Source organism: Theropithecus gelada, chromosome 15 (assembly GCF_003255815.1).
Source record: "Theropithecus gelada isolate Dixy chromosome 15, Tgel_1.0, whole genome shotgun sequence".
NCBI lineage: Eukaryota > Metazoa > Chordata > Mammalia > Primates > Cercopithecidae > Theropithecus > Theropithecus gelada.
The window spans coordinates 104,358,128-104,375,860 of NC_037683.1; the positions used below are offsets into that span (position 1 = coordinate 104,358,128).

Consider the following 17,733-nt stretch of genomic DNA (forward strand, 5'->3'; position numbering starts at 1 on the left):
ATCTTCACAACAGCAACAGTCATTTCCCCCATTTCCTCTAAAGAGGCAGATACTGGCCTAAAAAGGGGAGGACCTCAGATTCTTTTCCTTTCTTTCTTTCTTTTTTAAATCTTTTTTTTTCTTTTTTTTTTTTTTAAAAACCAGGGTCTCCCTTTGTCACCTGAGCTAGAGTGCAGTGGCACGATCATGGCTCACTGCAGCCTCAAACTCCCAGGCTCAAGTGATCCTCCCACCTCAGCCTCCCAAAGTGCTGGGATTAGAGACGTGTGAGCCACGCGCCTGGTCCAGGACCTAAGATTCAAACTCAGTTCTACCTGACCCAAATCCTGGCAAGAAACAAAGGAAGACTTTTTTCAGGTGGGAATTTTGAAAACACCCACAGGCCCAACAAGCGACTTGTTGAAAATATTCTACTCAACAACAGGAAGCAGAATAAAATATTTAAAATTACCTGAAGAGTACACACAAACTTCATTTCTTTAAATTATGTTTTTAACAAGATTAATCCTCACCTGCTACTCGTATATCACAAGCTAAAGCCAGTTCAAGACCACCACCTAAAGCGAGTCCATCTATTGCTGCAATTGTTGGTACTGGAAGATTAGCTGAAATGGAAAGAAAAATGTTATGCTTCCTTAATAAGATCATTACCTCACTGTGTAATTCATTTTAAATCTTTTTCTGTAAATTTATGCTTTAAATGGGAGATCATATACAGACTTTTGTATCTCTTTTACCTTTAACAAAATATAAGCATTTCCACCATTATTCTTCAAAAACATTATATGATTACCGTATAGCATTCCATCACATGTATGTGCAATGTCTTTAAACCTTCCCATATTACTGAATTACTTTCATAAACCTTTTTTTGTTGAATTAACAGAATCACAGTTCTATGATTTCTTAATCTTAGAGCCAGAAGTCTTTCACAAGATGTTTGGTTCATACAAAGTTCAAATTGAAATGACTTATACATAATTGTGAAATTTATGATCCTTTATGGGCTACTTCAGTGCTTGGAACGAGAGTGTCTCATTCAAAGAAGGACATCTGCTCAAACAAGAAAGAAACTGTCCAAGTAGTTGCTGTGGCATCTGCCCGTGAGCTGTCATTTAGTGAGGAGCCCTAACATTATGAACGGGAGCTGGAAAACAATCAGGCTCTTCCACTTCAGAGGCAAGATGCCCTGCGAACCGGCTCATAAGCACACCTGGAAAGGCATCAGCCAGTCACAGAACTAAAAGCTCAACTTGCTTGAGTCCAGAAACTGAGTATTATTTTAATATAATTTTTGTAAATTATGACATACAGATTTCATTCTCATAACCTGTTCAAAAAGTGACCAGTTTTATCAGTTATTCTGAAAAGCAGAACTCTTTCTATTAATTTTATTTCTGACTACGGGAATGTGAAGCAAGGCTGGCCAATGTTAATATATAACAGAAAGTGGATTTTAAAAAGGTACTGTCGGCCGGGCGCTGTGGCTCACGCCTGTAACCCCAGCATTTTGGGAGGCTGAGGTGGGAGGATCACCTGAGGTCGGGAGTTCAAGACCAGCCTGGCCAACATGGTGAAACCCCATCTCTACAAAAACACAAAAATTAGCCAGGCATGATGGCAGGTGCCTGTAATCCAAGCTACTCAGGAGGCTGAGGCGGGAAAATTGCTTAAACCCGGGAGGCAGAGGTTGCAGTGAGTCAAGATTGTGCTGTTGCACTCCAGCCTGCATGACAGAGTGAGGCTGTCTCAAAAAGAAAACAAACAAACAAACAAAAACAATAAAAATGAACTATCCCCCAAAATCTCTCTCTTCCATTCTGATATGTAAAATCCCCCAGAGGTTCACTCCTTGACCCCTTTTAAAATATACAAATTTGCTGAAGTACACTGAGTCTTATTCATAAACAAAGGAATTCATCAGAATTATTTGAGATCAAGTCTGAAAAGGCCAGGAAGGGGCACATATACACAGCTGCCACCTGAAGCTCTCCCAAAAGGGCAGGCGTGGAACAGGCTTTTGCACAGGCAGTATTTCACTATCTGTACCTGTCTGAACATTTAGGGGTTGGGGATGGGGAGGGACTTGAAAGGACAGGACAAATTCAAAATGTTCTTGCCAGAACACTTTGTGAAAAAAATAACAGCTATGTCAGTGTTTGTAGTCTGGAAATGAATTTAATGTGCAAACAATATCTGGTGAATTTTATCTGGAAAAAAAAAGAAAAGAAACATCAATAAAAATATAAAACAGCAAGTTAAACTGAGTACTTCCCAAGGTCATCCTGAGCTACTACAAGTAGAAGGTAATGACTTTGATTACCCACTCTCAGCTCCTCTTCCTTCCTAAAAACCTGCCTAGAGATCATTTATTTCTAGATCTCCTCAATCTCTCTCTCCAACCTCAGGTCTCACCCATCAGAAGCCTTCCTCAGGCCTTGCTAAGGCCCTCCAGCTCACCTCCTTTATACACCAGCTTCTGAGAGGAGTAGAGTAAATCCATGCCACCCACACCCATTCACCTCCAAACCACCAAGACCATTCTTGTTCCAGTTACTAATGACATTCTAAGATTGTCCTATAGCCAGTGGACAACACTCAGTATCTATTCAATGTACTGCCTCAGAAGATCAGAGACATCCATCCTGGACACTCCCTCCTTGGATTCCTCCATTCACTGCCTGCTGGGTCCCTCATTTTTCCTGCCTTTCCATCTACCCCTGGTAATTTCTCAGCCTTCTTGCCCTCTCAATAAAAGCTCTTCCCAGGAGATCTCATTCTCTTCCACAACTTTTACCACCTATACTACCACCAGTGATTTCCAGATCTCTACCTCAAACCCAAACAGCCCCCTGCCTGTTGGACATATCCACTTAAATACTTCATGTGTCCTAACCATTTCTTCCCAATTCTTCTAGGTTGTATCTCAGTTAGTAGCACCTCCGCTCACCAAGTTACTCAAGACACTCAGAAGTCATCCCAGATGTCCTCCTTGCCAATGACCTTTTCTACTGCCCAAGTTCTGCGTCCCATCATTTCTCACCAGCAGGAAGTACCTAAGTAATCTCCTTCACCTGCAATCTGCCACCCTTCTATGCATCTTCTACCTTTCCTGCAGGGTAATCTTTCTAAAATGTAAACACAGTCATGCTATTCCCCTATTTAAAACTGTACAATGATTTATTCTACCTTCAGGATAGAAATGGTGTAAACATTTAGCATGGCACAGCAGGCACCTGGAACTAAGTTCTGCACACCTGCCTGATCTCTTCTGAAACCTCAGATATTCTGTCCCAGCCCCAAACTACTTAAAACAGCTCCAAAAGTCTCCATTCAAAACTCAATACCCGTATACAAGGTGCAGCTCTGCCTACAATGCCTGGCTACCCCTACTTGTCTGTCAAGGCTCAAATGTCCCTTCCTCTATGCTTACATGGCACTCTGTGCATACTTTTCTATCAGAAGATTCACCACCATACTGCCCATATGAAACAAAAATTAACATCACATCAATGCTACTCAGTAATGTCCTTACTAATCTGGGACAAACCTCAAGGTTTTTCACTGCCTCTTCCTCCTCTATTATATTAAACCTAGTATTTTGTCTACTTTTCTTTTTTAATTATTAACCTCTTCTGTTTAATAGTTAAATAAACATAGTCCTATGGAGCTAAAGAGAATAAAAATTGCAAAGAGTTCTAAGGTGCAGAGAGCAGAGGCAGAGAAAGAGTGGGTGCTCCCTCCCTGCTATGTGAGTGCTGAAGTCACTCACCAAGTAACTGCTGGAGGCTGTGATATTATGAAATACATATTTGGTCTTCATCCCTGTTTCCAGACATACAGCTCTTAAAACTCTTGGAATCTCTGGGGAGATAAATGTATCTTTCTTATTTCTCCAATATGTTTATACTTTTTGGAATTGATAAAAATTATTTTTAAGTCTAATAGGAATTTGAGCCAGGTACAGTGACCCATGCCTGTAATCCCAGCATTCTGGGAGGCCAAGGCCAGAGGCCTGCCTGAGCCCAGGAATTCAAGACCAGCCTGCGCAACAGGATAAGACCTCGTCTTGATTTTTAAGAAAGAATTTGAGAAATTATGTTTCTAAAGAGGATGAAAATTGTGTCCCCGTGAGAATCTTAACAATTCCAGGGCTTGTTTCCTTTTGTGCAGACCCATGCCAGGGTCACTGCAAAAGGAGCCAGCCTGGGTGCCAAGAGACACACCAGAGGTGAGGACTGGGGCCTGCAGATGGGAGACAGGAGCTCCAAGAGGGAGAAGTCTCAGGCACCATGTGCCTTACAACTTGTAAGAAATATGTAACACAAAATGATGAGAAATTTGGGTTCCACATACAAAAAGAACAAGAAAAATGGGATACTAATTCTCAAATTATTAAATACGTTAAGCACTGGTACTTTAAATTATTAATTAACATAAATTAGCGCTGTAGAAAGCTGTCTACAAAATGTTTCTAACTAAAGAATTAAGTAAAACAGCTTAATTCGCATTCACTGGGTAATTAAATATTAGCCATTTTACAATATTATAAACTCTAAGGCTATACATCATCCTAATTATGGCCCAAAAGATGTCTGTCGTAGTAAATTTTATCCAGAAAAATATGCATCATCTCAAAGCACATGCCAGTCTCATAGTTACCTGATATATGTGGTTTTTTTACATCTAGAATTTCTTCTACTTGGGAGCACTTAATAATCAAAGAGGGGACCGGGTGTGGTGGCTCATGCCTGTAATCCCAGCACTTTGGGAGGCCAAGGCAGGTAGATCATCTGAGGTCAAGAGTTGGCGACCAGCCTGGCCAACATGATGAAACCCCATCTCTACTAAAAATACAAAAATTGGCTCATGCCCATAATCTCAGCACTTTGGGAGGCTGAAGTATGCAGATCACCTTAGGCCAGGAGTTTGAGACCAGCCTGACCAACACAGAGAAACCTCATCTCTACTAAAAATATAAAATTAGCCAGGCATGGTGGCACATGCCTGTAATCCCAGCTACTCAAGAGGCTAAGGCAGGAGAATTGCTTGAACCTGGGAGGCGGAGGTTGTGGTGGGTTGAGATCGTGCCACTGCACTCCAGCCTGGGCAACAAGAGTGAAATTCCATCTCAAAAAAAAAAAAGAGAAAATAGCCAGGCATGGGGGTACGTGCCTGTAATCCCAGCTACTGGGAAGGTGAGGCAGGGGAATTGCTTGAACCCTGGAGGCAGAGGTTGCAGTGAGCTGAGATCTCGCCACTGCATTCCAGCCTGGGCAACGGAGTGAGACTCTGTCTCAAAAAAAAAAAGAAAAAAATATATTAATAATCACAGCGGGAACTCAATAAAACACACCTTTAGAAAGATACATTATGAATTTCAAAGACGTAAAGGAATAGCAAAATGACAGTTGTATATAAGCACAAATAAATGAAACAGGAACTGCAAATCCAATGAGCAATGGCTATTCCCAACAGCAAGAGGAAGAAATTATGACTCAGCATGTTATGCAACCAATAGGATCAGATACTATTTTCAGTTTCATACCAGGAAATGAGCCAGGTATGACAAAGAAGATAATAATCCTTTGAAATGCTCCCAAAAATATAATTAAAGCAAACAATTAAACAGTTTGCTATTTTAAGAGGGAAAAAAGCAACTGTAAGGAAGGCCTCTGGTTCACTTCAGCAGTCTGTAGGACCTGCAGCCTACGATAACTACAGTCAAGGGACTACGAAAGTGGGGAAGATTAAAGTATCTACTTTCAGTTCTCAGATAAATCCAACACATAATGTAGGTTATTTGTATGTTTCTGGAAAAATATGAACAATCTGATTATTAAAGGAAAACGTTAGTGTCAGATGCATGTTTTTTTTGGTTTTTTTTTTTTTTTTTGAGACCAGACTCTCTCACTCTGTCACCCAGGCTGGAGTGCAGTGGTGCAATCTCGGCTCACTGCAAGCTCCGCCTCCCGGGTTCACACCATTCTCCTGCCTCAGTCTCCCAAGTAGCTGGGACTACAGGCACCCGCCACCACATCCAGCTAATTTTTTGTGTTTTTAGTAGAGACGGGGTTTCACCGTCTTAGCCAGGATGGTCTCGATCTCCTGACCCCGTGATCCACCCGCCTTGGCCTCCCAAAGTGCTGGGATTACAAGCATGAGCCACCGCGCCCAGCCCCGCATGATTTTTAAATTTGGTTTTGCTTGAAGAATGGTGTTCCTACAGAAAGCAGTGAAATCAAGCATTTCAAGGGAAAGGCCCTATGTAGCATTATGCTTTCAAGAAGAATAGAAATAAAATCAAAGTTAACTGAAAATTATAATAAATACCTAATTATCTTTCATTTTGGCTAAAAGTTCACCTTCATCCTAATGTATGTTCTCCCATTCCCATCACTGAGTTTTTTAAAGAATCACAATAACAAAACAAGCCCTTTTTTTTTTTTTTTTTTTTTTTGAGGAAGACGCGGTCGTAGGACTTGCGGATCTTTGGTTCGCACGCTCCTGCTCCTGACTCATCGCTGTTCGCTCTCGCAGAGGAACAAGTCGGTCAGGAAGCCGCGCAGCAGCCATGGCTTTTAAGGATACCGGAAAAACACCCGTGGAGCCGGAGGTGGCAATTCACCGAATTCGAATCACCCTAACGAGCCGCAACGTTAAATCCCCGGAAAAGGTGTGTGCTGACTTGATCAGAGGCGCAAAGGAAAAGAACCTGAAAGTGAAAGGACCAGTTCGAATGCCTACCAAGACTTTGAGAATCACTACAAGAAAAACTCCTTGTGGTGAAGGTTCTAAGACATGGGATCGTTTCCAGATGAGAATCCACAAGCGACTCATTGACTTGCACAGTCCTTCTGAGATTGTTAAGCAGATTACTTCCATCAGTATTGAGCCAGGAGTTGAGGTGGAAGTCACCATTGCAGATGCTTAAGTCAACTATTTTAATAAATTGATTCCCAGTTGTTAAACAAAACAAAACAAAACAAGCCCTGAGTGAAGCCTGCAGGCTGGCTGGGCCGTGGCTCCCTGGAGGCCCACACCAGGGTCATGGCTGCAAACATACCACTGGTGACAGATGGCAGTTCAAAGAGTGAGAAGTCTCAGGCATCACAGACCTTAAAAGGAGCACATATCCAAAAGCCAAAGGTAACCGTATTCAAATACGACACTTCGATTCTAGCACTAGGTTAAAATCTAAATAAAATGGAAAAACTCTATAAGCTGTTGTGAAGAAAAACTTACAGATGAAGACCAGCAACATTCCTTACAGAAGGGGTAATTACATCAAGAAAAATTGCTGAAGGCTAGCCTTCCCTCTCACATGCTTTTTTATACAAGCCCACCACAGTAATTTCAGGCTGTATGGATTCACACAGAAAAAAGGACTAAATTTACTTTTTCACTAGGAAAAAAAGAGAAAAACTGCCTAGAAACAGTGTAAAATAAGTAATCAAATCCCCGATTTAACTAAAACCACAGGCATGTGGGCAACATGGAATAGGATCCAATTCCTCCCTAATACTGCGAGTGATGCAGAGTAACACCATGGGTGGCAACAGCATGAGGACAGCCTCACTGCAGTGCTGCAGATTTTATACTCAACGATGAAGGCAGAAAGTACCTTCCTCAACTCTTAACAGTACCTTGTACCTAAAGCTTATAAAAAATATATAACACAAAATGACAAGAAATTTGGATTCCACATACAAAAAGAACGAGAAAAATGGGATACTAATATTCTCAAATCATTAAATAGGTTAAGCACTGGTTCTTTATTAATTAACATAAATTAGCATTGTAGAAAGTTGTCTACAAAATGTTTCTAACTAAAGAATTAAGTAAAACAGCTTAATGAAGTAAAAAAGCCAATAAAACAAAGTACAGTAGTTTCTTGAGCTTTCATAAGCAAGGACTGGTGGAGAGATATAATTTAAAACTTGTGCACCAAGAAACAGAGGTGTGAGTAAATCTAAAATTACAGTAGTCTCCACTTATGTGTGGTTTCACTTTTTGAGGTTTCAGTTACCCATGGTCAACGGCAGTTTGAAAATATTACATGGAAAAATCTGGAAAATTTCAGCAATACATTACTCATTTGGAAAAACTCAGTAATACATTATTTTAACACCACACTAGGATATTATTTCCTTTAGCATCTTTAAAACAACATGATAGAATGTTCAGAAAACAATCTGATCTGATATAAATCAGATGGTGACTTCCTTAGTCAATTAGAAGAGAATACCTACAATTTCTTTAAAAAGCAATTCATATATACCTATGTCCAGGAAAAGGTTTTTAAAAATTCAGTTATTAGAAAGGATCTATTCTTTAATACAACTGAGGGTCAACAACGTAACTATACCCAAGCTTATTCTCCACTTTATTACTAACACCCAAGCCAGAACATCACAGACATAGTCTAGTCCGAGTTCAGGGATGTTAAATTGGTATACTAGGCTTATGCTGACACTTCATGTCTCCACAAATTAGTAAACGGGCGAAGTCCTAAATTCAGTCACTGCTTCATCAAATATATGCCAGATACCATGTTGAATGATTTAAACAAAGCTACAGAATGCAACTGTGGGGAGCTGAAATGTCAAATCCTGGCTCAAAGCCACCACTGTTACCACTGTGAGACCTGAGAAAAGCTGCTTAATTTTTTTAAGCCTATCATTTCCCTATCTGTCTTCCTATATATGTTTATGTATCTAGCAAATACTTAAAAAGGTTTTACTATGTGTGGCCACTGTCCTAAGAACCTTACAAATATTACTTAAACTTCTTATCAGCCTTATGATGTAAGAACTCATGACTTTCAACTTACAGATGAGGATCCACTGAGGCACAAAGGAGTTGCTGTTACTTGCCCGGTACAGTCTGAGCACAGGCTGTCTGGTTTCAGGGTTTTGCTCTTAACCATTACTGCCTATCGCTAGTTACCACACCCCAGATCCCCAACGCTGTAAGCCATACTCCCATCCTTCCCCTAAGGACTTGTGACCGTGCACCTGAGAAAAAGGGAAATGCTGAAACTCGCACACTGGCTCTGTGCGCCACTAATTCCTTGAGACCTACAGCAACACCACAGTTCACTGGGTTCAACTGGGGAAACCTAGGGAACTGGATGCAAAGCACCCGTCAGCTGACTGTAATCGAGTTCTGACTTGAGTTTTCTCTGGAAACCCCCAAACCCACAGTGTGGCAATGCCTCCCAGTACATGACTCTATAGACTATTAAAATCAAAAGGGCCAACCCCAAAATATCTCCTTCATACCAAAATTCCAAATCAAATAAACACTCCCTAAGGGAAATGCACAGATGACAGGCTGGCAGGGAAGCCCATGCCCACTCAGCAATCTTATCTGGAAGGTTACACTTACTAGCAGAACTGAGTAATGACTTCTGTTGATTGCTGCTCCACATGTAACAAAACTCTTGGCATTTAAAATGCTGCTTAACATGGTAAATGCAGAACTTCTATTTCTGATGAAAAGATAACATACCATAAGTAGTTTACTTTCACTTGGCAGGAAAAAAAACCTCACCATTATTGCCTTGCTTCATGAACTCTCAGGCTCTGTAACTTTGTTATTTAAAGTATGGTTTGTAGAACAGCAGGATTAGCATCACCTGCAAGCTTTTTATAAATGTAGAATCCCAGGTCCTATTGCAGACCCACTGAAACAGGACCTACATTTTTAACAATGTACATTTTAACCCAGGTGATTTATACACACTATTAATTCAGTTTAAGGAGCTCTGGATACTTAAGCTAATCCACAAGGAACTTGACAATCTCACCATCCATAGGATAATATGCTGATCCACTATATTGAAAATGCTACTGAGAAAGCAACGGCCATAACTGGATTCATAAACGTAAGGGTAGTGAAGACTTAACACACAAATGTCTGTAGCAGTTTTATGTGTAACAGCCCAAAACTGAACACAATCTAAATGTATTTCATGTAGTACATCTGGGCAATGGAATACTACTCAGCAATAAAAAAGAACTATTGATTAAAAAAAAAAAAAAAGCTAGTGGAATACGTACAAAAATTAACACATACTGTTGCATTTACATGAAATTCAAAAACACGGAAATTATAGAGATACAAGTTCAGTAATTGCCTGAGGATAGGTTGAGGGTAGCAGGGAGGGGCAAAAGAAGATATAGTAAAGGGACCTGAGGAAATTTCTGGAGGTAATGGACATATTCATTATCTTGATTGTGGTGCTACTTTCACAAGTCAAAAGTTATCAAATTGTACACTTTAATATGGACAATTTATTTTATGTCATGACACCTCGATAAAACTATTTTAAATAATTATATTATCTAATTGATCTGAAAATCATAAAGCCAACAAAAAAAAGCACACTGGTTTCTTGAGCTTTCATGAACAACGGCTGACGGAGAGATATAATTTAAAATCTGTACACCAAGTAACAGAGGTGTGAGTAAATCTAAAATTGTAGTAGTCTCTCCTTAAGTGTAGTCTCACTTTTTGAGGTTTGTTACCCATGGTCAACCCCAATTAAAAAATATTACACGGAAAAGTCCAAAAATAAACAACATGTAAGTTTTAAATGACACACCATTCTGAGTAACATGACAAAATCTCGCACCATCCTGCTCCATCCCTTCTTCAACACAAGAAGGGTGAGTATAGTGCGGTAAAATATTTTGAGAACAGACTACATTCATATGACTTTTATTACAGAATATTGTTATACATTGTTCTATTTTATCCTTATTGTTGCTAATATCTTACTATGCCTAATTTACAAGTTAAACTTTATCATAGGCATGTCTGTATAGGAAAAAAACAGTATATATAGGTATTATTTGTGGTTTCAGACATCCACTAGGGGTCTTGGAGTGCATACCCTAATAATAAGGGGTCAACTACTGTATAAAGAAAACACTAAGAAAAAAGGGTGGGAGAAGAGAAAGGTGGGAAGGAAGAATTTAAAACAGGAAATACATAAATTCTGCCATCATTCAATAGAACTTTCTAAAGAAACAGTGGATCAAGTACACTACATAAGTGTAATAATGACAACAAGGTAGTACCAAAATACAACCCTTAACATTATTAGAATAAATCCACACACAGAACAATCCAGAGAAGCACCTAACATAGTTAAGATTATTTTTAAAATGTAAAAATCACCAAAATCAGAAGGCACAGAAAAGCATAATGACAGGCCTAATACCAAACACATCAATATATTTAAAGACGCTGTATCCATCCACTAAGAAAAAGATTAGCCAGGCAAGGTGGACTGAGTAGTCCTAGCTACTCAGGAGGCTAAGGCAGGAGGATCGTGTGAGCCCAGGAGTTCAAGGCTACAGTGAGCTATGACTGTGCCACTGCACTGCAGCCTGGGCAAGAGAGCGAGACACTGCCTCTAAAAACAAGAAACCTATACACTGAACTATGATTCAAAAGGAGAGGGATGTTAATAACTCATAAGAGAAAAGAACTGACTCCCAGATGCTTGTTTTCATTCTCCACCATTCTTGGTGAGAGGATAAAGAAAACTAAAATTAAGATCTGTAAGCCACTGTGCCAGAAACAAAGACAGTAAAGTGTTCTACCAGTTAATCTTTCACACACCATAATTCAGCACTTCCAATTTCTAATAATTACATCAAATTAGGAAAATAAAAAGTAAAATATATGCTGGATTGAATCTAATAAACTACATTAATTACATACTTTTAGAAATCTCTTCGACCCTCAAACAAAAAAGACACAGTGAACGTAAATAAACAATTCAGGTCAACTTGGTGGACTGACAAAAAAATTCTGCAAACTTTGAACATGTTCTTTATTAAGCAATTCTTTTTTTTTTTTTTTTTTTTTGAGATGGAGTTTTGCTATTGTCACCCAGGCTGAAGTACAATGCCACAATCTCGGCTCACTGCAACCTCTGCCTCCCAGGTTCAAGTGATTCTCCTGCCTCAGCCTTTCAAATAGCTGGCATTACAGGTGCACGCCACCATGCCTGGCTAATTTTTTGTACTTTTAGCAGCAACTGGGTTTCACCCTGTTGGCCAGGCTGCTCTCAAACTCCTGACCTCAGGTGATCCACCAGCCTGGGCCTCCCAAAGTGCTGGGATTACAGGCGTGACCCACTACGCCCTTGATACTTTTAAACACATCTTTCAAAATTTTAATATCTAATATAATCAGTCCCAATAGATTTAATGCACCTAGATAAAAAGTTTTTGGGGTCCTCAGTAATTTTTAAGAGTATATAAGTGGATCCTGAGACCAAGACATTTGAGAACCATGCTATTCTGTACCCTGCCTGTGGGATTCTCAATGAGACAGCAGCCTTCGGTCACTGGCGGTGACTGCAATCCCCGCAACCCCTCCTTAGACTGTCTCTGCTCCGGTAAATTTGTATTTGTGTACATGCACAATTGTCTACAAGCTAAAAAAGTTTTAAAAATATAACTGACATCCTTTCTCCACAATGAGCTTCAGGTTTGGGTGAAATGGAAAATTAGTCTTCACAAAAAACTTTCCTTCAGAAAAGGAAATGGAGAAAAATTAATACTTCCCAGCTGGCCTCCCAGGTGATCTAGAGCAAACTGCCCCACTTCCCCTCAAAGCCTCCTCTGTAAAAATTTTTATCTTAAATTTTAACTTTTATCTTAAACGTATTATGTTAAGAATTGCTGGCCAGGCGTGGTGGCTCATGCCTGTAATCCCAGCACTCTGGGAGGCGAAGGTGGGTGAATCACCTGAGGTCAGGAGCACCAACCCATGAGGGATCCACTCCCATGACTCCAGCACCAGGCCCCACCTCCAACACTGGGGATTACAATTCAACACGAGATTTGGGTGGTGCCAAGTACCCGAACTGTCTCAAAGACCCAGCAGTCAGTTCCTACTGTTCGTCTTACTTGGCCTGTCAGCAGCACTTAATCACACCCTCCTTCTTGAAACATTTTATTCACTTGGCTTTTGGAATACTGCTTTCTTCCTAATGTGGTATATGTACACCATGGAATACTATGCAGCCATAATAAAAGAATGAAATCATGTCTTTTGCTGCCCCGTGGAGCTGGAGGTCATTATCCTTAGTGAAATAACTCAGAAATAGAAAATCAAATACTGCCATGTTCTCACTTATAAGTGGGAGCAAAACAATGGGTATACATGAACATAAAGATGGAAATAACAGACACTGGGGACTCCACAGGGGAGGACAGTGGTGAAGGGGGTGAGAGATGAAAAATTACTGATTGCATACAATGTTCGCCATTTGGGTGATGGGTTCACTAGGAGCCCAAACCTCACATTACACGATATATGCATCTAACAAACCTGCACATGTACCCTCTGGATCTAACATAAAATAAACACGAACAAGTAAGAATATTTTCTTCCTACCTTCCTACCCTCGCTGACCTTTCTCGATCTACCTCTTTCACTCCAGCCTCTACACATCACAATGCCTCACAGCTCTCAGACTTTTTTTCTCTCTACAGTAACCCCCTAGGTGTCTCATCCAGTGGTCATGGCTTCACACAGCATTAACATTCTGATGACTCCTAAGTTCACCTGGGTCAACCCGCCTCAACTCCAAATTCATCTGCACGTGGATGTCCACTAAGCATCACTATCTTCACACATCAGACTTGAACTCCTTAGCAAGACCTCCCATGCCCATCTAGCAAAGGATCAGTCGGCTGTCCTAATTTACCATCACAACAGACAGTCCAACTGCTCCACTCATGCTCATTCCATCATTCTCAGTGATGTCCTAAGAGCAGCAGGAGCTTGGGGAGAAAACACAGAGGATCAAACTCAGGCAAGTTCAGCAGGATTCTTGGAATTTTAAGTAGCGGCAGACAGAAAGGGATTGCAGGAGAAGGTTCAGCCTGAAGATAAGATGAAATAATTACAGTATGGCTAACATGTTTATACCAATAAGATATAAGCCAATTTGCTCTTTCAATTGGATACCTACCATATGCTCATTACTAGACACTAGATATAAGTGAAGAAAAAAACCAACTCACGGTTCTTGCAATGGGGAGATATGGAAAGTACCAGATGGTAGAGAGAATCCACATTTTCTGATTCCACATCAAGAGATCAAGATCAATAAACTTACACCAGAATAATTCAAGAGTTCATCACATTTTAATAATGTATAAAATTTAAACTGTCTACAACAAAATAAACATCATCCTGTGGCAATATCTTCGAGAAAATGTTAAACCTAGCAGATCTTGTGACATCCTCAGAGTATCATTACATTCTGAAATATAATGGAACTTCAAGCTTAAGAGAAAGATGACAGAAAGATAGGTCATGTGGTTACCAAAACATTAAAGAACACTCATTTACAACAAAGAGAGCTAGGCTAGGACAGGAAGAGTTTGATTCCAATATTAAACCTCTGCAGAAGAGAGGTCAAGAAGTTTGATATGTATGTGCATCTATTACACTGTAGCGGGTCTGTTAATTATTAGCGACTTGTTTTGTGTTACTTTGAGCCTTTCAATAATAAAATTCAAATGTATCCCAATTCTCAAACTGAAAGGCATGCTAACAAAAAAAAAAAAAAGAGAAGCACTGCTTGAAAAGAGGTTTATACCCTAAAACTTACATTGGATTTTTCATACAGAATTATTTCATTCAGTTATACAAAGATATTCTTTGTATTTCACAGAGAGAACTTTTTTTCATAGAAAAATGCACATGGACGGTAGATTTTCAATCACATGAAGAACAGATAACCAGACACTGAAAATTTCCAAAATTATTTCTTTCTATAAAACCTTATAACAAAATGTTAAGAAAAAAATTGTTAAATAGATGAATTTTGTCAGCTGCCCCTTTTAACATAATTACATGTATTTCAATTCAGCTTTGTACTTACACAGCTAAATTAAAGCTTTTGCAATTTTATTTCATCAGAGAAACAAAAAGAAGGTACGGATGCTGGCATTTTAAAGGATTACTGTGGAAGATCATTTACAAAAACATCATTGCCTCACACTAAATTCTGTAATCTAAAATCTAATGAAAACCTATTTTAAATATTTCTTTATCATTAGGTAACAATTCTTTGATGTCTCAACTTGAGAGAACTAGGTCTATCCCTTCAGAGTTTCCACTTAGAGAATTCTAAAACTGTTTTCTATTTCATCATGAAATATCATCTAATTTAAATGTTACTAAAGGCAAGAGTGGCCCTCAGTGAGGTCATTAACATGTCCACTCCCCATATTCTATACTGCTAACGTGCACAACGTGGGTCCCAGTAGTGACGTCAACACTGCCACCACAAACTACTGGAAGGAAGGTGCACACCTGGAAGCCCTAGAAGGAATGGTGAGAAACAACAGCTGTTAATAGATCCTGATAATTTCATTGCTGTGTAGCCTTGCTGATGCCTAGTATTTCAGAATAATCAGTTTACTGCTTCTAATCCAGGCAACCTAAACTTGAAGAGGGAAGCGGACTTGTAACAATGATTAACATTTTAGAAATCTAAAAATTCACCATTTCCTTTGAATGAAACATCTCAAAAATAGTCATATGACTTTTTTTTTTTTTAATAAAAGAACAAAAGAACTAAATTTTATTCTAGGATTCGAGTTACTGTTTAAGAACAGACTTTTTAAGATACTAGGAACAATAAAGTAAATTTGGTGACTCTGAATGAAATACAGAACTGCTTTCTGATCTCTATTTTAATAAAATAGAAGAACTTTCAAATAAGCCGTGTCTTTAAGTTGCTTATAAACTCTCTTTCATTAAAAACACACAGAGTATAGGAAATCACGGTGGCCAAAGAGAAAACACATCTGCCTTTCAGATCCCAGCAATTCTCCAGTTGTAGAAAATGTAAATATAACAGGAGGAAAGAGGGAAAAGTGGTACCCAACAGACAGGGGTGAACCCTGATTTGTATCAGTACTAATACTGCCACAATTTAAAGATCCTTATGGTTCAACAGCCAGCTCACAAAATTTCTGAAAATTAGGCTGGGAGTCATGGCTCATGCCTGTAATCCCAGCACTTTAGGAGGCCAAGGTGGGGGGATCACTTGAGGCCAGGAGTTCAAGACCAGCCTGACCAACATGGCGAAACCCTGTCTCTACCAAAAAATACAAAATAGCCGGGCGTGGTGGCTCACGCCTGTAGTTTCAACTACTCAAAAGGCTGTGGTAGAAGAATCACTTGAACGCAGGAGGTGGAGGCTGTAGTGAGCCAAGATCGTGCCACTGCACTCCAGCCTGAGCAACGAGTGGGACCCTATCTTTTTTTTAAAAACAAACAAACAAAAATTCCTGAAAATTTCACAATCACCTGGAGTTGGTGTGAGCAGGCCCGGCACACCACTGCCAAGGCATTGAATTACTGGACGGTCTGTATATGAAGCAGCCTCGTAAGTACTGTCAGAGACAAAAATCTAACAAATCAAGTTATAGATCCAATTGCCTTTTATTTATGATTCATGAGTCAGGGCAGCCTCCATTCTACAAAACAGAATAAAAGCTCCCATAAGGCAATGGCAGAACAGCAGGTTTTGTAAGGTAGAAACAAGAAAACAGGACAAGAGGGAAAAAAAACCTAACTGGTTAACAGGTTACATCAGACTTTGCGGGGGGAGGGGGTTGTTTCTTTGGCAAGGGTTAAAGCAGAGCAGACTTTCTTACTAAGCTGACTCAGGTAGACTGGAATCTCCTGTTTTCAGGAAAAACTGGTCTGTTTTGGAATCCGTCCGCTTCCTTAATAAAGTTTCAGTTTGATTATGTGGCATTTTGCAGGAGTGACTATGTCGATTTAATCTGGTCTGCTGGGGTTTTGAGCAGGAGCTCAGTCTGAAACAATGGCCTCCCACCATTTTAACAGTACAATGCAGGATCCTCCACCATCAGTATCCATGAACATCCACTGGCCACGTCACTTCCTCCCAAGGAAAAAAGAAGCCTAGAAGCTCTTCTCTCAGAAAATGAACAAACTTTATGAGAAGAACTAGTAAAAAGAGGGCCAGAAAGAAAGATGGAGGCCTCTGTGCAGTATCTGAAAACCCTTTTCTCCCCTCCGAGACCGAGTCTCACTCTTGTCACCCAGGCTGGAGTGCAATAGCACGATCTCGGCTCACTGCAACCTCTGCCTCCCAAGTTCAAGCGATGCTCGTGCCTCAGCCTCGCGGGTAGCTGGGATTACAGGCACACATCACCTTGCTTGGCTAATTTTTTTATTTCGAGCAGAGATGGGGGGTTCACCACGTTCACCAGGCTGGTCTCAAACTCCTGACCTCATGTGATCCACCCGCCTCAGGCTCCCAAAGCGCTGGGATTACAGGCATGAGCCACTGTGCCTGGCCATAAATGCATTTTGTTAGACATGCAAAAGGATTTTTCTCTCCCATAAAAGAGAAAAAGTTTTAAGAAAAGTTTTAAGGTCAAAAACCTTAAAATTAGGTGGCCACGAACAGTGGCTCATGCCTGTAATCACAGCACTTCGGGAGGCCAAGGCAGGAGGATCACTTGAGTCCAGGAGTTCAAAACCAGTCTGGGAAACATGAAACAAAAATCACAAAACTTAGCTGGGCGTGGTGGAGCCCATCCCTGCTACTCGGAAGGCTGAGGTGGGAGGATCACTCGAGCCCCGGAGGTCGAGGCTACAGTGAGCCGAGACCGAGCCACTGCACTCCAGCCTGAGCAACACAGGGAGACT

The 17,733-nt window shown here is 40.2% G+C and overlaps 1 protein-coding gene and 1 pseudogene across 7 annotated transcripts in view; one reads left to right on the forward strand and one right to left on the reverse strand.

The window, feature by feature from the left end:
• Nucleotides 1-17,733, reverse strand: part of AUH (AU RNA binding methylglutaconyl-CoA hydratase) — a 144,659-nt gene that overhangs the window by 75,257 nt on the left and 51,669 nt on the right. For all 6 annotated transcript variants that reach the window (XM_025360763.1, XM_025360765.1, XM_025360769.1 and 3 more), the window contains one exon: nucleotides 513-605. In XM_025360763.1, coding sequence (XP_025216548.1) covers nucleotides 513-605 — 93 coding nt within the window. The remainder of the gene's footprint in view (nucleotides 1-512; nucleotides 606-17,733) is intronic.
• LOC112608715 lies at nucleotides 347-6,971 on the forward strand (annotated as a pseudogene). The gene is made up of 2 exons (XR_003116038.1): nucleotides 347-357; nucleotides 6,464-6,971. The product of XR_003116038.1 is annotated as a 40S ribosomal protein S20 pseudogene (transcript).